Source organism: Corvus brachyrhynchos, unplaced genomic scaffold (assembly GCF_000691975.1).
Source record: "Corvus brachyrhynchos isolate BGI_N302 unplaced genomic scaffold, ASM69197v1 scaffold1103, whole genome shotgun sequence".
NCBI lineage: Eukaryota > Metazoa > Chordata > Aves > Passeriformes > Corvidae > Corvus > Corvus brachyrhynchos.
Window position 1 is genome coordinate 390,796 of NW_008236980.1, and position 23,648 is coordinate 414,443.

Consider the following 23,648-nt stretch of genomic DNA (forward strand, 5'->3'; position numbering starts at 1 on the left):
GGGCTCCCCGGGGCCGGGCAGAGCGTGGCCGAGAGCCCTTACCCCGTCCCGCTCAGGCCCAGCCTCCTCGGCGCCTTTCTTTTGTCTGCTCCGAGGCGGATTTGGGATCTGGGAGACCCCGCTGGAGCAAGCGGGGCTTTGGAATGTAGGCAAGGGTCATCCCCCTTGCAGCTCCTTCCACAGTCTGCACACCCCCCACCCTCCCGAGCTGGAGGGACAAACATCCCGCCAGCCAAGTTTGGGAGCAGCCACATTCCCAAAGACACCGGGGACCGAACCGCTAGAGGGGGACAGATCCATACCGGGTGATCAAGGTGTCCCCAAGCAGCCCCAGCCCCCTGAGACGCCCCCCAGCTACACACCGCAATTAAAATGGAGGAAACTCCTGAAATAAAGCCAAACAGCACAAGGGAGCAGCGGCTGCTCCCACTTCGGATGCACCCAAAGCATCTGCAGGCAACTACAGCTCTGTGTTCCCAGGAAGCCAGTCGCATGCCGACCTGGCTCGGGACTGTCACCCGGGACTGTCACCCGGGACTGCCACCAACTGTGCCACCAGGGACACCCTCGGGCCCCTGGCACGGGCTCTCTTCGACCCACAGGCAGGAGCGTGACCAGTGCTGCCACCCCACCATGGGAGACCTTCCTGGCACAGCTCACAGGCCACCCCGAACTTCCTCACCCATCCCTGAAGATACAATCCCCATATTCCACACCAAATTCTCTCTGCCCATTGCCCAGTCAGGTATGTGGGCAATGCCACACCAGAGGTTTTGAGAGGAGGTCCTGGGCACAGGATCAGCACTTCTGGGAGAGCCTTCTCCTGTTTCTACAATCCTTGGTGCTCCAACAGCTCCATGCAGAGCCCAGATAGAACCTGTTTATGCCAGGCCATGGGGGTCTGGCTTTAGACCTGCTGTCAGCTGCCTCATCACCATCCTCCTCCCGTCAAATCCAGTCATGGAAACCAGCACACCACAGAGGGGCTGGAAGGGATGGATGGAAGCAGTCAAAAGACAAAAGGACCTCTCAGAAATTCGCTCTTTGTCATTAATCCTTCCAGTGACCCCCACCATGCTCAGGATTTTCAGACAATTCCTGCCACAGAGCTGGAAGCACAACACGGTCACATCCAAAGGGTCCCATCCAAAGTGTCACGTCCCACCACGTGATGCTCCAGGCTGAACTCGTGACAGGATACATATTTCTCCACATGACCCAACAGACAGACACCCTGAAATCCTGATCACCACACAAGAGGCTGGGGGAAAAGGCAGAATTTTCCTGCTCCTGGTGTGTCTGAGGACACTGGATAGCAGAGGGTGGCACTGGATGAGCAGATCGAGGTGGTGGCGTTTTCTCATCCACAAGTCTGGACGAGAAAACGCCACGTCCTGACTGTGGGGAGCACAGACCAAAGTGGGGCTTTCCCAGCTTGGCCAGATCGCAGCTCCATCATGGACCTGGTGACACAAGGACAACAGCACCTGCTGCAGATGGGTGGCCCCAGTGGAAAGTTCCAGCTAGAAATGTCTTAGTGATTCCCAGGCTTTACGAGCCAACCTCTACTGGCCACTTCCATCACCTCCTATGGAAAATAGGTTTAGAAAGTAGAGGTTTGCCGTGGTTGGACAAACTTGTCCCACTTTCTCCAGCCACTGCAGGCTGGTGACTAAGGATCTTCATGCCTTGAGGATGCCAGTCCTGAGGGATGGAATGCTGCAGCTCAGGATACTTCTGAACCTCCAATGACAGCCAGCTTTAAGGAGCAAATCCTTAGGGAAGTTGTCTAGGACCACAAGGGCTATCACCTGCAGCTCATCTGCGAGGTGCAATTGGACACAGGGGCGGGTGGGTCACACCAAAACCACAGGCACACCTTTACTACCTCCAATACATTAACAAATTCTTTGATCAGGTCTCAAACTCCAACTGAACACCAACAACCTTCGAAACATCCGACACCAACCTGCTTTTGTGAGTCCCAAGGTGAAACACAGAGCCCACAGCTCAGGTTCCTCCAGAGCATCACACAGGACTCAGAAACACATATGTGACATTCTTGAAGGTCACAGCATGCACAGGACACCCAAAAAGCCACAGGAAACCAGAAATGCAGCCCCTAACAGCACCTAGACTCTTCCAGCCAAGACCCTGGGACCCCAGAGCTGCACCCTCTGCTCCAAACACAGCAGAGCTCTGGATTTACCCGAACACACCACAAAAAACACCCAGGGAACAGCACTTGGAAATAAAAACAATGGCAAAGACAAGGACACATACATGGCTGTGTCTGAATGGCAGCTTTGGTACAGGCAAGCAGCTGTACAGATCACCAACAGCAAGGAGGGGAGCAGAAGGTAACCTTTTAGGGACTAGAATGAATCTCTGGGGAATAGAGTGAAGCTGATATTCCCACTTCAGTGCTGAAGCAGCTAAAACACCAAAGCTCATTGGGTCATCTCAACAGATGAAGGGAAATAAAACCCAAACAACCCTCAGCAGCCCAAAATAACTGACTCTCATAACTCCAGGTCACACCCTGGGCAAACAACTCAGAGGAACAAAGCGAAATCCACCTGGGGCAAGGAAAAGGCTCCAACTGTCACAAAGTCCACAGCCAAAACTGAAGTGAACGGCATCAGCAAAGAGCACTCCTGCCACTGACAGCCGTGAGGGACCCAGCCAGGGCCCAGCCACCCTCCTCCTTTCCCAACCCCGAATCCCAGGGCTGTCCCTCAGGTGTAACATCAGCCTCACGCAGAGGAAGAGGAGGACACCAATCCTGCCCCAGGACAGGGGCAGGGTGAGGACAAAGCCCAGTTTCCCCACGGGAAGTGCCCTGCACTTGGCTCAGGCCTACCTTGACATCAGCGATGAGGGCGTCCTCGTCCTCGATGCCGGTGGGAACGCACTTCTTGTGCAGAGGGAGCGACTCCAGCTTGTCCACGAGGCAGCGCAGCCCCTCCAGCTCAAACTGGGTCAGGTGCACCTTCCTGCTCTTGCGGGGGCTGCCCCCACTCGGGTCCCAGGCCTGGCCGTTTTGGGAGCCCCGGCTGGAGTCGGAAGAGTCTATGGATGGGGTCTTCTTGAGCCCCGGCAGGCTGCTCCGGCAGCTCCTGCCCAGTTCGTCATAGTCCACGTTGGCACCGTTGGCAATGGGGCTGGTGAGAATGGACCTCCTGGTCACGGGGCGCCGGGATTCCTTCCCTGCTGCGTCCTCATCATCCTCCTCCTCCTCCTCCTCTTCCATGTTCACCGAGTCCGAGGAGCTCAGCTCCATATCTGCCACAATGGAGAAACAGGGAGAGCAATCACAGGAGGTGTTCAGTGTGTAGGGGGACCCCCCAGTCACCAGAGATGCTGGAGCAACAGATATGTATGAGGTGAAAGGAAGAGAGAAGCTGGAAAAGAACAGCTAAAAGCCCTTCCCATTCCTGGTTTGTCTGTGGGAATGCAAGGCACCAGATACGGAAAAATGTCCCAGAGGAAGAAACAGCAAATGCCCTAGACTGAACTTCATGGAATTGGGTCGGAAGGGACCTTTAAAGTCCATCCAGTCCAACCCCAGAGCCATGGGCCTGGACATCTTTCATGACATCATGTTGCTCAGAGAAAGCCCTGTCCAATCTCGTTTTGCTTTGGAGGGGCTTGGGATCCCCAGCTGAGGGCTCAGGACCTTGATGCTGCCTTCACGATGTGAGAAAGAGGATGTGGACTCACTCACAACCATGAGGTTGCTGAGCCCTTGCAAGTAACTTTGTCAGCCCTTTAAACTCTGTGTGCAGAAGGCCCCGGCCAGCCAGAGAGAATTCCTGCCCACAGCACCGGGGTGGCCACTGCAACTTCCCCCAACCTCTTCCATGCAAGGCTTTGAACTGGTGGTGTGCTGGTTTCACAGATGTGAGGAACCTGGGCTGCTGCAGGGCCAGAGGAGAAAGCAGAAGTCTGGCTGGTTGTGACTTCATGCTCAAAAAAACCCCACAGAGCCCTCCCCTGCCTGCCACGCTGCTGAGCCAGTGCCCCAGCAGGAGGGTGGAAGAAGCCACTTGGATCGGGGTGAGGAAGGACTAAGGGCTGGACTTACCCATGCTGAGGGATTCCTTCTGGAAGTCCTTGGTCAGGTGGGAGCGGCTGGTGATGCAGTACACGTAGCGCTCCAGCACGTACCAACACATCTCGTAATAGAAGGGATAGCGAAACTTATTTGGGACCTGCAAAAACAGGCAAGAGGATCTGTCAGGCCTCCTTCCCTGCTGCTGCTGCTCTCAGATGCCACACCAGGTCTGGCCCGGTGTCCAGCACGGCTCTCCCACAGGTCCTCACCCGTGTGCGGTCCTCGATGCTGTAGATCCGGAGCTGCATAGGGATGTTGAAGCTGTGTAAGAAGTTGCCCCCAAAAACCAGCGTGTCCATGGGAGTGTACACAGCGTGGATCCAACCTTGGGAGAGAAAGTAGAGTTGGAAGAATCCTCCTGATTCACCTTGCATAGTTTTTTGTCACCCTGCTGTCATCCTAGATTGTTTCCTAATTGTGTTAGGCCTAAGAACACCAGCACCAAGGGAAACAGTCTTCCAAAGTCTGTTCCAACACTCAAAACACCATCAAAATAACTCAAGTTCCAGCCCTTATCTCCAAGGCTAAGCATATCCAGCCAAGTCCAACATCTGGGGAATTCCAGCATGGGTTTCCTTAAGGCAAAGCCACTCAGTTCAAAAGAGGTGTCAGTTGTGATAACAGGACTCAAATGAGTGAGTTGTGCAATCCCTGGTGTTTTCTGTTCCTGGTCCTGCTGTAAGCCACAGCTCTGAAGTGGTGTCACAAGACACCCAGGACGCTGAGGAGCTGCCTTGGGCCAGCCTGTCCTCAGCCTACACTATTCCATGTGTCAACATGACAGGATCTGGGAAAGCCTCCTTTAATAACTAATCAAATGTGATGTGAGCCAGCCACAGCTTTCCTAGCACGGGCTGGATCCACAGTGCCATCACAGGCATGTTTTGGGAGGTGGCAAGCGAGAGGACAGAGCCACATCACATCTCCCTCTCTCAGTGACTCACGAAGGAGCTAAACCCTGCCCGTGTCCCAGGAGTTTCAGTGCTGCCACAACCCTGGCCAAGGCCAGGATACCCCTGCCCGCCCTAGGTGTACCTGAGGGGATGACAAATGTGTAGCCCTGCTTGAGCTCGATGCGCTGGCACTCTGACACTCTGTCCCCAAGGAAAATGTCTCCCTGCTTCCCTGAGAGAAGCCAGTTTTCATAGAGCTCCAGGTTCTGGGGTGTGGGAGGGATCAGCCAGAAGATCTGCAAATGAAGACAACATGCTTATGTAAGTCATCACATAATGAACAGTGATGGCTTCTTCCCAACATCTGAATCTCTTCCTCTCCCTGAGAACGTCCAAGGAAAATGACTTGGGCAGCTGCCCCCCTTGAGAGGACAAGCAAGGCCTTTCTCAGCCAAACACTGAGTGCTACGGGTAGCCTGAGCTTGGGATGCTTTTTAGGGTATGATGGACGTCAGTGTCAAGAGATACAGAGCCCAGGAAAGCCACCAGAGTGACAAGGGGATTCACCTGAGTTACATTTACCATGTTAGAGCTACACCCGAACTATGGATTGGCACCTGTCTGGCTCCATGCAAAAAGGGTGGAAAGCCTTCAGTTTGCTGTCTGGGACCTGCATCCTCAAGGATTTACACAAAAACAGACCAACAGCCACTCTCCTAAAGCACCTGTAGCTGTCCCAATAGGGACCGTCCTACCTTTCCCCCTCGGTGGATGTGGTACCACACAGAAGTGCCACCAAAGTCCACGTGGAAATCTGTGTAACAGCCCTTGACACTCATCAGACAGTATCTGGTGGAAAACAACATGAGGAGAAGGTGAAAATGAGTGGTGATTCACGTTTTGGAGCAGACATAGCACATTCCAAGGGAATGGGCCCCCCAAACCCAAGCCAATGGCTCAGAGCAGTGCCACAAGCTACACAACCCCCCTTCCACACAGCTAAAGGGGACTGAATAACTGACTGCAGTGGCTTTACAAGTGTCACCCACCAAAATAAACAGGGACATTGTTCCTCCCCCTTCCCCTTGGTACAAACTGCTATTCCCCTTGGGCTGTTTTCCTGCAAGAGATTGTTTGCTGCCTGCCACAGCTCAGGAAGTCACTTACTTCTGCACCTTTGGATACTGCATCTCCAGGATGGCATTGGTAGACTCTGTCTGACTTTCCTTCAGGTGCCTGGGCCACATGTTATCAACCCAGTCAATCAAATCCACCTACAGCAGAGAGGTGGGAGACGTGAGCAGAGAAAAAAGTGGCACGGTAAAGCCTTTTGCTCCCCCCAGGCTGGCAAATCCCTTTTTGCTCCTTCCCCACACCCAGAAAATTTCCCAGTGCCACTGGGGCAGTCCCACACATTAAATACTTATAACCAGATTGCTCTGATGCCAGCACTGGGCTTCCATAAATAAATATGCCAGACAGCATCTCCTAGACTGGGATTCAACTCCCTAAGCTTCAGGAGAGCCAGGGAAGCCCAGGTTCCCTCTGCAGTCAACAGAGAGAAGTGACTGGCCCTACACAGCTGCCACTTCCCCCCTGCTGACTGCCAAACCAGTTTCCCGCTGCATTAAACAGAGAAAAGTGACTGGCCCTACACAGCTGCCACTTCCCCTCTGCTGACTGCAGAGGGAGTTCAGGATGTTCATCCCATCCATCCCACCTCCGACAGCTCGTTTTCCCACCACAAAACAGCCTCCTGCCCCTCTTCCAGCACACCTCTTCTAGTCTTGGCCTCCTCTGCCCTCAGATTTCAGCACCTTCCATCAGGAACCCTCCCTGCCACACTGTGCAGAGTTCAGACTTCCATGTTTCTAACTGCTGACAGCCAATGAACAGGCCATCTCTCTGCAGAGTGACATGCCAGGGACTTGGCCATGGTCACCACAGCCTGACTGGGAGATCAGCTCCAGCAGCTTCCAGACTGACATCCCTGCTGAGCCCACATGTGTTGCAGGCAGCCCCTCTTTTACCACATCCCAGTGCCAGGCTGCACCTCGCCTCCAGAGCTCCAGGGAAAGCAGATCCCTGCAGAAGGAAGAGCCCTGCTCACCGTAGCAGGTCTCTGCACCAGGTTCTCCAGTTTGGTGTGGCTGAACTCCAGGCTGATGACGTTGTAGAGTTTCTCGCGCTCCTCCTCCGGCGTTTCGTAGTAGCGCGCCCACTGCGCCATGGACATCTCGATGTCCCGCTGCGTGTTCACATCCATCACATCCACCATCCGTCGGCTCCCTGCCACGACAGCCACGTCACTGCAACTGTCCCTGGGCACCACGGGCTCCAGGAGGTGAGATCCTCAAGGACCCCAACCACCCAAGCAAGTGCAGTGTGGCTCTGGACACTTACCCACACACAGCCGCACATCATTCACGCTGAAGTCTGGATCCGGCATCCTGTGGGACAAACATCTGGCTAAAAGAAACCGTCAAGTGCTTGTGGCTGCACACCCTGTGACCCAGGAATTGGCACTCTGCAGATTCATCTCTGCTGCTTTGTTGTTGGAGAAGGCCGTGGAACAGGATCTCTGGGGGCACAGGACTGGGGTGAAACACTAGGACAAACTTCTGGCTCGGGAAGCTGACTTGGGAATAGGATGTACCATCTCCAGAGCTGTTGTACAGCAACTTCTGGCAAAGGAGCCAGCAGGCCTTGAACTAAGCAATCCCAGCTCTCGTTTTAAAGGCTGCTCATGTGAGTTATCCCAATCCAAAGGCATGGCCGGAGCAGGACACGCAGTATATTCCACTGACACAGCAGAACCACTCCAATGTTTGTACTGGCACCCTTCTCTGTACAAACACTGCTGTCACAGGCGGAGCAGGCTGGCAGCCATTCGAGCAGCTCTTGACCCAGAGAAGTACCCAAAAGCTCAGGAGAAATCCAGTTTCAGCCACACTGTAATGCCCAGTATCAAATCTCTGCCCTCCCAAGTCACCCAGCAGTTAAAACTGAGCCTGGCACGACTTCCTACCCAATTCACCCCAGCACAGAACATCCTGCACTGGATGAGATGTCACCCATCCATTCACAGCCAGCTGAGGATGTTCGGAGCAGTGCTGCTGGTACTGGCTCTGAAAGTTTGTGAGGGGTTATTTACTCCTCTAATCTTTGTATGAACCCCAAAAACCACTGAACCCAGCTTACACTTAAGAGCTGCAAACCTCAGTGGATGTACTGTAGCAAGAGAACAGTTTAGAAGTTCAGAAAATCAGGTTGGAATTCTGGAAAATGCCAGAAATACTACAAATTGTTCGACTCTCTGGCAATAGATGCCTATGTTACTAGGAAAGAAACCCAGCCAGATGTTGCATCAGAGCTGCACTGGGACTTTTCAGACATTTGGTGGAATTCTGATCACCTAGAGCCAATTCAGTCCTCTCATTTTTCAGTCCAAACAGACTAGGAAGAACAGGATAACCGAGCTGGAAGATATTTCTCTCTGCTCACTGCACATAAAGAACAGCACGGACACGACACAGTCAAACAAGCTTGGCAGAGCCAGGATCAGATCCCACACGGTGAGGAGAGATGAAGGAATTGGGCCAGAGTCACCCACCACTCTGTGCTCCCAGCACTTACTTTATCCCCAGGCCGTCCGAGCTCCTGAAGATGAGCGGGTCCCTCAGGCCACCCCGCTGGATGTACTCAACTGTGAAGTCTGGTGTGGGGAGACAAGAAGAGGGAAGGTTTAGGAGAAACTCCGTCAGAGGATCATAGACACACTGAGGTTAAAAAGGATATCTGGAGATCTCTAGGCCAACCCTGCTCCTCACTCTTCTACTCCTTCAGAAATCCTGGAACTCCTTTGCAGCAGTTCTGAGAGGCAGCACAGTGTGTGCTCCTGACAAGCCTCAGACAGTTCCCCTAAGGAGGGGGGGGTTTGCTCCAACAGGCTGCTCCTGACAGGTGAACAGCCTGGATTCTGGTGTTCACTTCCCTAGGAAGCTCAGAGCCAAGCAAGAGACGCCTTGAAGAAGCGCTCCTCCCTCCCGTTAAATCCTCATGAGGGGCTGTGCGATGAAAAGCCATCCCACAGAGCCGTGTGCGTGGTGAAAGGAAGGGGAGACATCCCACACAGCCCCTGAATTAAGGATCTGGTAGACATGTGGCTGCAATTACAGGTGCTGACCCAGGCAAACCCTCCCATCCCTGGCTGCCACGTGTCCCAGCAAGCTGCAGACCGGCTCCGTGCTCTCTGGAGCGAGCAGCTTCCACGCCATTCCCCACACGTGCTCCCTGGGACCACCAGTCCCAAGACAAACCTTTGCCTTCCATGAAGACCACGAAGGTGGAGTTGAACTTGTTGGTGGACAGCTTTTCCTCGAGGTCAAACGTCCTCTTCCCTTCGATCTCATCATCGGAGATGCCGTCATCCTCGTAACGCCGCCTCATCGTGCCACGCTGAGGGGAGAACGACAGGAAGGGAAGAGTTGTGGACCAGGAAGGGAAGTTATGGACCAGGGCGAACAACCAGAGCCTCATCCCAACCTAGCACAGCGCAGCCACGGCCTCTAGGGCAGCCTAGGTCTGTCCTGAACCAAAACCACACCACTGAAACATCAGCTTTGCCCCTCCTCCATCCAGATTTCTGCTAATTGGCCTGTATGGGAGACAGATAATCACGCCTAATGAATTCCAACACGGAAATACAGGAGGAGGGGAGGGAGGAAGGGAGAGAGTTTAGTGTAACTGAGACAAAGAACAAAGAATCAGTTACCCACTTTTACAACTGCATCAGTATTTTGCTGCACTGGAGGTAAAGACACTTGTGAATTTAAATCTCTGCCAGAACACCAGTGATAAAATAAGGATTCTCAAGTTTGGCTGTGCCTGTACAAAAAAGGTGATTTTTTCCCTTGTTTGTGTGGGGAGGAATAGCAGAGGGGAAGAAACACTTTTCTAAGAGGGTCTCGTAAGCACATCTGTACAGGGATTCCTGACAGACATCCTCTTCTGGCATTGCTGGATCTGGAAGAAATTACTGTCCCCAGCTGTTGGCCACCTGGCCAGAGAGCAGAGCCCTGCGTGGGAATGCTCCCTAAATCCCCTCAGATAAAAGGCAAACTGCTGAATTAGCCAAGCTGCCTTCCCCTAATTAGGGATGTTCCCATTATCAAGCGTGCACACCAACTGCTGGGCCAGCAGACAGCCAGGGACAGGATGGGGCAGGAGGTGGCACAGCTGCTGGCAGCTGCCTGCAGCACGGAGGGGCAGTGTCACATCTCCAGCAACATCACCAGAACCAGCCTGTGATGACCTCACTGGAGAAAGAGGAATGACTCCCTCATACAGAAGCACTGCTTTAAATAAAATTTTAAAATTAATTAGATGAACCAGTGCAGGAGCACGTAGGGACACACACACACACAAAAAGGCTTTTCCCCCACCCCCTCCAACACTTAATTTTAACTCCCAGTTTCAAGCAGGCTGATGGATGCTCAAGGAGTTCCCCTGTCATAAAGACAGAGTCACTCACCTATTGTTAACAGTTCATTGACTGTGCTCAGCTTTCCAACTCCCTCCCCAAAAACCTGAACAACAGGGATACAAACACCTCATCAGCCAGGCAGGAACAATCAGCTGTTCCTGAATGGGGCACTTTCAGGAAGAGTCCTCAGGATCCTGCGACAAGGGTCTGTCCAATGGCCCGGACAATTAAACAATCTGTAAAAGGGCTGCTGTCCTTTGTCTTAAGCCATCCACTAAAGATGAGTGGGCATTCCCCGTTTTTAACAACACAAAACCTCACTTTACTTACAGCTTTTTACAGAGATATTTGTATAAAGGCAGGAAAATGCATTTAAAAAACAGAGCCCTATGGGAGTGGCAGCAACAGAAGCACCCATTCCTTGGGAACACTTGGAATTTCACACTGCTAGGGCTGGGCTGCACACACCAAAAGCAGGAACTCCCAAATGCTCCCTCTGCCTTTAAACTGAGACTGGCTCTTCCAAGGGGATGCATCAGAACTTTAAGTTAGTGATGTAGAGGTGTTATGACTGTGTTATAATGGATGATTAGCCCACCTTATGAAGCACTTTTCCTTAAAAATCACGGAATCCATGAAGCCTGCGTGGTACTCAGCTTTAAAATGAGGGCACAGAGCAGAGAGGGCCCTGCCCTGTGCAGGATTTAGGGACAATGAGCCGACCTCATGCTCAGCTTTTCCTGAAGAACTCAGCATTTTGGGGAAAGGCCCATTTCATGCTATTCCTTACTAAACCACACCAGGGAAGTTCAAGGCACACCTATGCCAGGCAAGGATGTGAATCACCCTCCAGCGTGACCAACGTTTCACTTTTCCCAATGGGAGGCAAGTCCAGGGCTACAGATCCCAGCAGGCAGCTCCCTGTCATTAATCAGAGGATGTGCACAACGAAGAGGAGGATTCGGCAGTCCATGCTCTCACCTGTTTTGGGATCTGCTGGGTGGTGGCTCAGTGCAGCACCAGGCTGCTTTTTGACCTGTTCCCTTACTCCAGACACTCACTTTTAGGGGGAAAAGCAGCTCTTTTGCCTTTGCTGGATTCAAAACCTCATCTTTTGGGGGGAAAAGGCTAGGCATGGAAATTCTGGCAAAAAGAGGCTATGTCCAAACCAATCCCTTAATAGCTTATATTCGACTCCCTTGGCTACACTTAACTAGGAGTAAGAGTTACTGCACTGGGCTGGAACTCAGGTGAGCCCCATTTGAGGATGAACCTTGGGATATGTGGCAGCTCCAGCCACAGACACCATGACCAGGCATTGTCTGTCCTTCTGGAAGTGGCACCAAGCCAGGCTCTGGATTGTGTAGAGCAGCTCTTTCAACAGAAATGTGACCACGTGGCCGGGCCTGATCCGGATCCTCCTGGTGCCATGGGTGGATGCTGGAGATGCACTGTGGGACCAGGGAACTGTTCCGACTCTTTTCCCAGGTCTCCTTCACAGCACAGCCTCCAAAGCAAACAGGTTGGAACCTTCCACCCAAACCACTCCACGATAAGGCAGCCACACCACAGAAGTGCAAACACCAGGAAACAGGCAGGAACACCTTCAACTTGAATCCCTTTCCAATGAGGAAACAGGGATGCAAAACACAGAAGGAAGGGGATTGTGTCCTCCAGCAAAGCAAATTCCAAAGTCTATTGCTCCTGTCATCGGCAAAGCATCAGCCACAAACCCTCTCCAGCTCTCAGGCGGATCAGCTTCGCCTGTTCCCGTGGGCAGGGAAGAGTCTGGCCTCCTCATTGGCCCAGCATGGAGGAGAGTGGGATCCCAGCCGTGGCTGAGGACCCAAAAGCACAATGCAAGCAGCTCCCATCCCATCAGACCCAGCCGGGGCCACACTGCTTTCATGCCATTGTTGTCTTGGCAGGGTGGGGAAAAACAGTATTTCAGGGCCCCAGAGCAGGCAGGAGGAAGGAAAGGCTTCTGTGCTTCCAGGCATACGTTATGGGAGAGGCAGCATCTGTGGGAGCTTTCCCCTCCTGGAGTCTGCAGCTTCCTCACAGCCCAGTGACACAAACCACAGACCCCATGTCCCCAGACTGGGTCTCTGTATGAGGACAGATGTGCTCGGTGGGTGCTCCAAGACCCCCTTTCTTCTGTGATAGGCTACACAGGGAATTGCTGCCTGGATAGATAATTGGCTACAGCTGACACCTGCAAAGCCATGATGGGCTAACACCAACCTCACCTGCCCATTATTACACACACAGAGCTGTGCAAATCCTTCTGACAGCACCAAGTCGGACCTCTTCCTGGGAAGAGCTGCCTACCTTTGTCCCACAGCCTGTGCCAGGGATGGGGCTTGGCTGAGTATGCCTTCCCAGGACTTTCCTACACAGAACACCAGCAACTCACAGTCGTGGACTCTTAGATTAGAACTGCTGCTTCCTGGGAGTGACTCCACTATTTGGGAGCCCTTCCAGTATCAACTGGTTCAGCCAAGGACACGCAGCTTCCCAAAAGGAGATCAGCAGATGTCCCCAAAACCTCCACCTGTGACAATGTTCTGGGTGAAGTTCAGCTCCAGTGAAGCAAGGGACAGAGTCAGGCACTTTACATTATCTGTCAGACAACCTCAGCATTAAGCAGCAATATTTAAATATCACTTTGGTTTCCCAGCTTTCTCTTAGGATTCAGGCATTTTTCATCCTGCTGAGAGTTTTACTAAGGAAGAACTGACAAGTGGTCCAAAGCCTTTCTCTCAGTGTCAGGCAGGGTCAAGATAAAAGCAGTTTATTCATCCTCCAAGACCAGGCAGCCAGCAATTCCCACCTAAGATAGCTATCCTTCACCATTCCTTTCTGACCCTCCTGGGTACCATTCAATTAATGGAGGAAATAGGAAGCATGAATATTAATCCTGCTGACAGCTATCCCTTCTATTCTGATCCTTTCACTTGCAGTCTCCTTTGCCCAAGAATTCCAGGGAAAGCACCTCATGAAACTCCACAGCAGCACTCTCCAAAACCCTTCCTTGGAAACATCTTTCCATCAGCAAGTGCTGCCTCCATGGAGCACAGATCCCCTCTAACAGCAAAGGAGCTGACAGTCAGCTGAAGAGAGCCAGAAAACTCCTCTCCTGTGAGGTTTTTTTGAGGGAAGAACGAGTACAAGGTCACATTTGAAAAAAAGAACAAGCCGTCCTTTCGCTGAAAGAGCCTCATGTATTTAGAGAGTGAAACCAACACACACCACAGTATTTTAGTCACTTCCTGTCCTGTCTGCTGCCATCCCCTCCCTCAGCTCCATCTCCCAGTCGCCAGGAACCTCTTCCTGCTGTGCCACAGCTCCTTCCCCCTAGGAGACCAGAGCACCCCCCTTGCTTTTCCTCTCCCTGTGCTTGCTGTCTTTCCAGAGCAGCTTGCCCATGTGAAGCCTGCCACAACTCTCCTTTGTTCCTTTGACATGAAGAATGCATTTCCCATTTCCAACCCCAAACTCCCCTTGTTGCAGGTTTTAACTTCTCCCAGGCTCCCAGCATATCCATAGAACAGTGGGACTTAGCAGTGCTTTTCTTCCTCACCCCCATCCCTTTGCAGGTTTACTCTGCTGAAAAGCACCCAAATTGATAATAAATCGACCAGCTCAACTCTCCTCAATTAAGGAATTTAACTTCTCACATATTTTTACAGCAAACAACTGTGGCTCTTGTCTAGATAAATCCAGACCTGCAACATTCAAATCTCTTGATGGGTGTCCTGATCTCAAGCGAGTGCCTGAGGCAAGTCCAGAATTCTGCCTCTGAGACCTTGTGCTGAGAATCCCCAGCAATTCTAGCAGTGGGATAGGGCTCCATTTCTCCAGGAAGGCACAAGGCAGCCTGACAGGAAGATGGACAAGCAGGGAAGCAGCAAGGCTGTGATCAGACAGACCCAGGGCACAGCAGGTGCCAGCACAGGGAAGATCCTCCCTTGCCAGTGTTTCCAGATAAGAGTGTGAAGAACCAAGGCACCAAGATTATGACACCCAATCAGCAGCCTGCCAGGTCACTGCTTATCTTAAGCACAAGAGCTTTTCCTTTCTATATCCCTCTCCTCTCCAAGCCTGCACCTCCCACTTTGGCTCCTGGGCTGGGCTCTAAGCTCTGGAGCACAAGCACAGCACAGAGGCAGCAGGTTCCTGCCCTCTGCACCTCTCTCACCTTCAATCCTGGACTTCCTGCTCCCCCAAATATGGGAGGCACCATATTTGAACCATAGGATCTGAAGAACAGGCACAAACCCCTCAAGAGATCCAGGACAAGAGGAACCACTGAGTTTAGCTCAGGTTTAATGCCCCTCACCACCTCCCATTTCTCTCAAAACCTGGAGTACGGAATGGGCGTATCCCAGGTGGCACATCCCTGGACGAAGACAGACTCAAAGCACCAGGCTGAGGAGCAAACACGATCTACACAAAACTGGAGCCTTTCCAGGCTTCTCAGCTCCAGGAGGAATTCCTATCACGAGCAAGGCTGGCAGCATTTCAGAATGACCGGGGAGAACGCTTTGGTTTGCACTTTTGGGTTACAAAATTGAACGTACATGAGGAGTAATTGGGGAATTGGAGCAAGGCAAGTGGGGAGGGAGCACAGAGGGGCAAGGAAAGCTCCACAGCTGCTCCCAAACCACACACTGACCAGCCACAGCAGCGAAACCACGAGGCAGAGGAACATGCTAGATCAGATCACAGATGGGCAGCTCTGGCAGCAGTCCCAAAAAGGAAGTGCTGCTCCTACAAAGGGATACGGCTCCTCACTCCAGTCACCTGCAGCCTCTGTCACTCACAGCCACTGTCCCAACGGGCTTTGATGGCACTGCTAGCCCCCAGACTGCCCATTCCCACCACCAGCCATGGCATGGGGACAAATCCTGCCTGGATTCCATGAAAGCCTGAAGGAGCTCTTGAAGGACCATCAAACCCTCCACGCCACTTCAAGGCTGAACACTGACCCTCAGTGCCAAACCCCATCCTTTGGCATTCAGCCTTCTCATTTCTGGAGGAGACTGAGAGAACCCCTTGAACCACATCCCACCCCTTCCCAGTCAGAAGAAATCCAAGGAAAAAACCCTGCATGGAGCCCCTTTCCCTGCCAGGTGTGCCCAGCACGTGCCCTATGCAGTCAGGTAGGTGAGCAGTACCATCTTTGCTCCTCCTTTTGCTTTGTGCAGGAAGGCAACAGAATCTCCCCAAAATGTACCAAACTGCTCCAAAAAAGGCTGGCTTGGAATTTATACACATTTAATCCATGTTCCCACCACTGAGCCCACACAGACCAGGAGGCAGAGACCCAGGACAAGGGACAGAGAGCCATAAGCACTCAGAGGTGCAGCTGATCCAGCAGTAGCAGGTCAGCCCTGAGTGACTTCATTCCATGCTGGGGACCTCTCTGTCCCCAGCACAGTGAGGGATCACAGGACTAGCATGGATTTTTTTTATCAGGGAAGTGCTCACTCTCCAAATTTCCCAGTGTCCCAAACCAGCTCTGCCAAAACCTGTTGCCAGTTCCATCCCATCACCCAGCCTGAGCGAGGCTGGACCACAGGAGTACTGGGATAACAAAAACACAGGAAGCTCTGAGGTTTGTACTGCAATTCCTGCTCAGCTGACACTGTTTTCTAAAGGGAACAGCAGCAGGCTGGCTGCATTGCAGGCTATAGGGCTGGGGATGCTCAGGGAGAGGGAAAACAACCCAGGGCCATTGGGAAGAACGTGGACAATGTGGGAATCCAGCTACTAGGAAGGATATTTCCTCTGAACTCTGTGCTGTTACACCATCCCTGCACACATTCCCTCCCCCTCGGCTCCATAAGGAGCCCAGCACTCATCCCTTCCTTACTCCAAATGGGGCAAAGGGGCTCAGTGACACATGGAAATATTTATGCACAGCAAATTAAAGACACTGAGGCAGCCTGACCTTAAAGGAGCATGCACTGCCAGCCCTCTCCTTTCCACTTCCAGCTGCCTCAGCTCGCTCCCAACATTACAGCTCCCAGGAGCCAGGGGTACATGGAAGAACGACAAGGACTTCTCTCAAGTGGTATTTTCTCCCAAACTCTGTCAGGATTGTGCACTCAGCTCCCAACCCTGAGGACCAGCATGAACAAAGCCCACAGAGCCTCTTCCTTGACCTAAAAGGGTGTGTGGGGGCAGCTTTATTAAAACTCTTCAGTGTACAGAGCAATGGCTAAAACATGGAAAATCCACTACCCTGCAACCCTGAGCAGATCACAGCCCAAAAACTCCTCTGGTTCAAGTTCCTGGAACTTCCAGAGGGATTCAGAATCCCTGGACAGCCAGCTCACGCTGTTTACTCCCAGTGCTGTTGCTACAGCAACAGAGATGCACAAGCATGGACACAGGAACAGGACAGAATCCCTGTCCAACAGCTCCATCTCCTCTCCCCTCACCATGGATTCACAGGATACACTTTGTCACCAGGTTTACCTGAACCACCTCAAGCGGCAAAAAGCAACACCCACAGCCAACTACGAATATCCCCACCTGGTTCCCAAGAACGGGGAAAGGAGGTGAACGGGGAGCATCAGCAGCACAGGGAGTTCAGGCCACTGTGGAAAGGGAAGAACAACACCAAAGTTCCTCACAGCCCCCTAAAGGCTCAGCCATCATTTCCTCCTCTGGAATCAGCAACACTCTTCCCTCAGCAGCAGCACCAGAGATGTCATCCTGAAGAGAATTTCTTTCCCTTGTACATGTTTAGGGGACAAGATTAGGGCAGCACCTTATTTCTCCCCCTTCTGAGCATATCACCACTTTCCCACATGTGCCCTTTCTCCCCCAAACCCACACAGTGACCTGTAAATCCCTGTCTGGGTGGCTCCTGACATAACTAAAAAGGCACTGGGGGCACAGGGACTGCTCTCCTGACTTGTCAGTGTCACCTCCAGCTGGGATAACCCTGTGAAAACTTATTCCTGGTTATGACAGCATCATAAATGCAGCCTGCAGAGATTGTTTGGTAACTCACAGGTAACTTCCAAGTGCTCCTGTGGTGTTTGGCTCCTTGCTTAGTCAGCACTGCAGCTTCCAGGACACACTCAGGGCACAGCCAGGCTTGGGACAGGAAGAATCCAGCAGATATTTACCTCCTGCATCCCTCTCTGCTGAGAGGGAACAGCATCCAGTTGGTTTCAGGGATGTATTCTCCCAGGGACCAGCACAGTCATGCATCTGGCAGGATCTAAACGCTCACAGGGATTTCTAAAGCTTTCCAAGAATAGCCTTCAGTTGCTGCTAGATTCCACCAAAGCCCTGCCCAGACCAAATCTGAACAGCCTCTGAATTATTTAGAGCTCAATCATTACACCTGGATCATTTGGAATGACTCATTTGTAGTGCCTCCAGTTTGAGGCATGTGGGAGAGATTAATGACCCCCCTTGCCTGGGCCCTGTCTAGACTGGGCAGCTGAGGTGTGTCCAGCAGACCAGGGACATTTGGCCAGGCTGGGTTTCACACAGGGCACAGAGGAACTCTAGGAAGGAGCTTGGCTTGACAGGAATTGCCAGTGTCACATTTCAAACGTGCGGAAGAGGGAGCAGGTGAAGTAAAACCACCCAAATTCTAACCCAGTGCCTGGGGCTCATCCTATGCTCAATGTCTGTGGGGAGCAACACAGGAAGGGTCACTCATGAGTCCCAAATCAGTGGGAGCAGCCCTGGGAAAGCCAGTATCCAGCAGGACTGGCCTCTGTCACCCCCCAATGTCTGGGAGTGACAAACACCAGCAGCCAAAAGGGATCATTACCTGGCAGTGAGCAGCTTTACAGCACAAACAAGGAGTTGGGCTGAACCTGATGGGATTGCCCCTTGCATCCCAGTGTTGGGATAGCATGAAACATTCAAGATAGAGCAATATAGAGAAGGCAGGAAGCTGCATCCTCCTCTTTCCTATCCTACCTGACATAAGCAGCCCACAGCCTGCTCTGCCCGCCTTCCCTCTCTCAGCTTTGAGGCCATTTATCCTTCAATCTATCCTTATGCTGTGAGAAAAACCGACCCAAGTGTCCTGTCAACCTGTGTGGGCCTTCCTAGCCCCACGACTGTGTCCTGCACTGACATCACCCCATCCATCCTGCAGAAAGGATACAAACAAGTTGGGAACCACAAGATTCCAGCTGCTCTGACTCCAGGCACTGGCCAGAACCAGCAGTGCCATCCCTCGGGCATGGGCTGAGCTGGGATCGCTCCACAGCATGCAGGGCTGCAAGAGAAACCTTGTCCTGCACACTCCCCAGGCTTCATCCCCCAGCTGATGGCTCCACGTGCTGCAAAGCCCATCTGAACTCTCCCAGGGGATAGGGAGGACACCGACATGTAAGGGCAGGTTTGGTAGCTGCTGTTTACAGGAGAGGCCTCGGCTTCTGGCTGGTGGGGACAGGCAGAGCCTCCTCTCAAATTTCACACAAGGATCTGACCAGAGGGCAGGGCAGTGATAAGGCAGGATATGGACTGTCTCATGCCATGGGACAGAGCACTTCACTCCCTGGCTCCCCTCTCACCTCCCAAATTCTCCAGCACCCACAGCACTTCGCAGCAGCTAAGTCTCCTGCTCCACAAGCCCATTTCCCTTCATGGGTGTCACAACCCCTTTCACAGCCAAAATAAGGGTGACACTGCACCCAGCCAGGATGGTCACTTGGGGCCAACACCTCAACACCTCCAGCAGGAGCTGTGGCTCAGCCCACAGAGCACCCACAGCCCCCAGGGAGGGTGAGGCTCCTCCTCGGGCTCTCTCCAGCAGCAGAGCCAGTTTAAGAGGTTCCTACCCCACCCTGTCTCCCCATCTCAGACTTCCAGCCCCGTCAGGTTTGTTCATTACCCCAGCACAGACAACAACTGGGATGAGATGCCTCCCCCCTGCCAACTTCCATCCAGGGCATGATCCACAATTCCCTGAAGCAGTGTTCACCTCAGGGCCATCAGCTCCTGAAGCACTAACTGAGGGAGGGAGAAAACCTCTTCAACCAGCTCTGCCACCCCGGCAATCCTAACTGGGAACCACACCCTGAGATACAGACTGCTGGAAAAACCGTGATGGGCAGGATTTGTCCTTCGGATAATGGCATTCCCCTGCTGTGCTCCCAAGCCATTCCAAAGTGATCCAGTGCTGCTGCCCTTCATTTCTCACCCGGAACATTGTCACTGCAAGCACACGGCAGCACTCTGGTAATGTGCTAATCCCAGCTTGTAATTCACAGGGCCTTACTAGTCTCAGTTCACAGCATGGGCCTTCCGAAATGAGCCCTGGAGCAGGCAGAAGGTGAGATTTCCTCACACTTCCAGCACCTAGGAATACACCATGGCTCCCCTACAGAAGAGCAAGGCAGCCTCTGTGAGCACCAGGCTGATGGATCCTTTTCTCCAGAGCCTTTAAGGGAGTCCAGGCTCCTCATGGGGAGCCCAACAGCCTGATGTGACATGGGCAGGGTGCAACCACCCAGTGACAGCCAGCAAAGATTTCCAAGTCTCAGAGAGGGACCGAGGCATTGTTAGTGCCAGGGCTGGACTGTCACTCAGGCTCAAGACACAATAGAGCATTTCAGCTCCTCGGTTAAGGGCCTGCAAAACACGCAACTCTAGCTTGAAATGCTGGCACCTCAGCCCAAGCCCCAAGAACTGCCTCGTTAGGGAGCTGGGCAGAACAACACTCACACAGAATTAGCAGGAGACTACTCCACAGTGCCTGCAAGTCCCATCTCCACTACTCCCAGTCTCTGGGTGAGGAACACAGATATCCCATGTGTCGTCTCCACGCTCACACAGCATCACCCACGGCCCGTGTGAGCCTCCCAGAGCTCACCGGGACACAGCCTCTCCCACAGACTGCCTTGGATGGGTGCAAGACATCCTCCCAGTGATATTCCTGAGTCCAGAGCAACTCACCCAGGCCTGTGTTATCCTGGGAGTCAGAGATGCAGAGCCTGAACTAGGAAGCAAGTACAGTTAGGGCAGTGCAACCCACTTAATAAAAGTGTCACTGTGCACCCCAGGCATGTGTGAACTGGCAGAGAATTCCTGCAGGAGCATGACTACACCCAAAGCACAGGTAAATTTCTCCTCCAAACCCAGATCTTCCACCAACACTGACACAAATTAATTCAAAAAGCTGACACATATCAGATTTTTGTTGAACTAAAGAAAGGCAACATTACTGCAAACTAAATAAAAAACCACAGAACACTCCAGATTTCCTCTACGTCCCGATGGAAACCAGTAAGGAAAAAGATGCTGTTGGTGTTATTACCTGACACACCAGAAAACAAACTTCCTCTGCCATCTCAGATGGTACCATCAAACCACACAATTAATTCAGCTCCTTCACCACCATAAACCATTCTGGTTCAGGTTGCTTGGCTGGTAGGACTACTATCACACCTGGATTATTTTATTTTAAATACATTTATTTTTTTTGCTAGTTGAGCCCAAATGACAAACCAGAAACACAGCTGACAGCTGCAGGAACATGCTGTACCACCAGCTCCCTGCTTCCTTACCTGGAACTTTTCATTCAGGCCTACTAAACCAGCTCCCAAGTCCAAGGTATATGTGGGATATTCAAATAAGCCAAATCATGTTTTACAGAAGAAAAATAATAATCTTTTAAGGGTCCTTCAGCGAGGGAGCATCACTGACACAGCAGGAGCACATAATGAGCTGGAAGTTTCCAGGAAAAGCATAGCAGGAGGTAGAAGTTAAGCCTCACCCACCACACAGGGGTCATGCCTCCTCCTCTGGGCCTCAGGCCAGCACAGACAACACACGCACACACGAGGCCACACAAGTCCAGGTGAGCCTCATGCTGCTGCCCATGTGCCTTCCCAAACCCCTTAAGCATGGAGCTCATCAGCCTGCAGGCATTTATCCAGCTTAGCATATTCCGCTGGAGCCCAGCCCACCTGCACCAGGACACCAACTCCTGATTTTTATTTGAGAGATGATAAGCGTTTTTGAATTGACACGTTCCTGGCTGATAGTCCCCTTCACCTGCCATGTCTTTATCCAGATGTTTTGGGTTAGTCCTGGATCACTCCCCAGTCAAACCAGCACCTTGAGCTGCATCCCACACAGCTGTGGGAATAAATGTGCCAGGATGAGGGAGGAGCTGGGACTGCTGCTGCCAAATTAAAACATCCACCAAAGCACTTGGGAACTCCCCAGCACCGATCGTCTTGAGGGCAAAGCTTAATGCCAAGAACCACACAGCCTCACACCAAACAATTCCAGAGAATTAAAGGATAAGGATTTACCTTTATGGGCAGCACCTGGAAGGTGAGGGTACAGGTACTGCTGTGACTCAGAGAGGGACTCCACCACAGAGCTGCCACTTGCCCTCCCTGGGGGTTTGCAACTGCCTCAAAACAGCGTGAGAGACACAGCAGCTTCCCTCCTTCCCTGGGATCTCCAGGAGTATCATCTCAGACTCTCCGAGTAGCTGCTCCCGAGCTGTTCCCAGTTACAGCCCAATTCCCAGACCATGGCATTCATGCAGTCCCAGTGAACAGCAGCACACACACCAGAGCTCCTGACAGGGCTTGACTGGGACCTGACTGCTGGAACAGCTCCCTCCGAAAGAAAACACCAGGAAGAGACACAGGCACAGGGAAACTGGAGCTTGAAGCTGGAGTTGGTTCTCTCAGGCTTCACAGCCACTCAAATCAAGAATGGTAACACACAGTGTTCCAGGTCCTCTGCTTGTCACAGACACACAGAAAAAACCTGTCGTGACAGAAATGACACTGACACCAGTTCCATGTTCCTATCCCAAAGCTCCTTGTCCAGCCTCAGTCTCCAACCCCCCTTTCCAGAGCTCAGCAGCCAAATTCCCTTCATTAGGACAAACCTGGTGACACAAAAGGACCCACAAAGCCACCTAAGCCAAGCCCACACCTCCAGGTAGGCTGCAGCCATCCACCACCAGCCTGTTTGGGTTGTTTAATCCTGCTGCCAGGAAAAGCTTTGCCCTTCTCCAGCTGCAACAGAACCAAGACTGGAATAGGATTGATTCAGGGTCACTACTGACCAGTCTTTGGCTGTAACGGATCCGTTCTTCCTCGGGCTCCATCTCCGACTCCTCCGAAGAGAGCGAGAAGGACACGCCAGGACTGCTGTCGTCGTCCTCTTCCTCCTTGGAAGCCAGAGGGAAACAGTGAAGCAGGGCATGGGGACGTGGGACACCCACACCCCTCACTTCCCTTCTCCTTTTGGGGCTGACCCCACCCTGCTCTGGGGGCTGAGAGAACCCAGGGGATGAACCCACCGCAACTTTTATGGCTCCTATTCTAATTTAGAATGAATTAGTCAGGCTAAATGACTTCACCAGCTGTTCTGTAACACAACAGGAGCTGCAGGGCTCCCACCTTTGCTTCACCACCAGCAGCTCCACTGGCCCACAGTAGAATAAAAACCGGGGAAGGTGCTGTAAAATCCTGGCTTCCCCAAAATTAAGCACCGGAGAGCCAACTCCTCCAAACAACAAAATCACTGTCCTTGGGATATCCTGTACCATGGCACCTGGGAGAAACTACACTGGTACAGGACATCTCCCATGATCATGGAAGGCTTATTGGATCTCTCCTACATACACAACCCAAGTAGGGAAGCACTCAGGCATCTAACTCCTGGCTGGAGAAGGCCTAAATGCTGAGATCTCCAAATGTGCCACCTTGTGACACCACACACCAACCTGGGAAAACCTCCCAGGGCGTCAGATGGCACCTACACTTTTTTTTTTTTTTTAAAGGGACAGAAACCAACCAAAGCCTGGGTATGGCACGGCTCTTAATCCCCAGGACTATGCCTAAACCAGACCTTCGGGGAGGAGAATCGGGGAATGGGAGCGGGGAAGGGGATCCGCCGCCCCTTGTAGTGTTACAGAACCGCTACGACCACGCAGGGAGAACTCGCTCGATCCTGCTCCTCCCCGACCCCCGGCTTTGACAGCAGAGCATTCCCAGTCCCGACAGCACCTTCCCCACCCCTGCCTCCCTTGGAACCACGGCACCAGGACTCCCGGCTCGGCCGAGGGAGGCAGTTTCCCCACACTTGCTGAACTCTGTTTATAAACAACCGGACAACCGGAGCGCAGCGCGCCCGC

At 52.5% G+C, this 23,648-nt stretch overlaps 1 protein-coding gene across 1 annotated transcript in view; it reads right to left on the reverse strand.

The window, feature by feature from the left end:
- The window catches only part of KDM2A (lysine demethylase 2A), a 30,228-nt gene extending 7,551 nt beyond the window's left edge, over positions 1 to 22,677 (reverse strand). The window contains exons 1-11 of the mRNA XM_008629400.2: positions 22,575 to 22,677; positions 9,330 to 9,468; positions 8,647 to 8,725; positions 7,414 to 7,460; positions 7,121 to 7,299; positions 6,178 to 6,284; positions 5,766 to 5,859; positions 5,153 to 5,306; positions 4,327 to 4,442; positions 4,088 to 4,214; positions 2,864 to 3,285 (exon numbers count right to left, since the gene is read on the reverse strand). Coding sequence (XP_008627622.1) covers positions 2,864 to 3,285; positions 4,088 to 4,214; positions 4,327 to 4,442; positions 5,153 to 5,306; positions 5,766 to 5,859; positions 6,178 to 6,284; positions 7,121 to 7,299; positions 7,414 to 7,460; positions 8,647 to 8,725; positions 9,330 to 9,468; positions 22,575 to 22,616 — 1,506 coding nt within the window. The 5' untranslated portion in view covers positions 22,617 to 22,677. The remainder of the gene's footprint in view (positions 1 to 2,863; positions 3,286 to 4,087; positions 4,215 to 4,326; positions 4,443 to 5,152; positions 5,307 to 5,765; positions 5,860 to 6,177; positions 6,285 to 7,120; positions 7,300 to 7,413; positions 7,461 to 8,646; positions 8,726 to 9,329; positions 9,469 to 22,574) is intronic.
- Between the last annotated feature and the right edge of the window lie 971 nt (positions 22,678 to 23,648).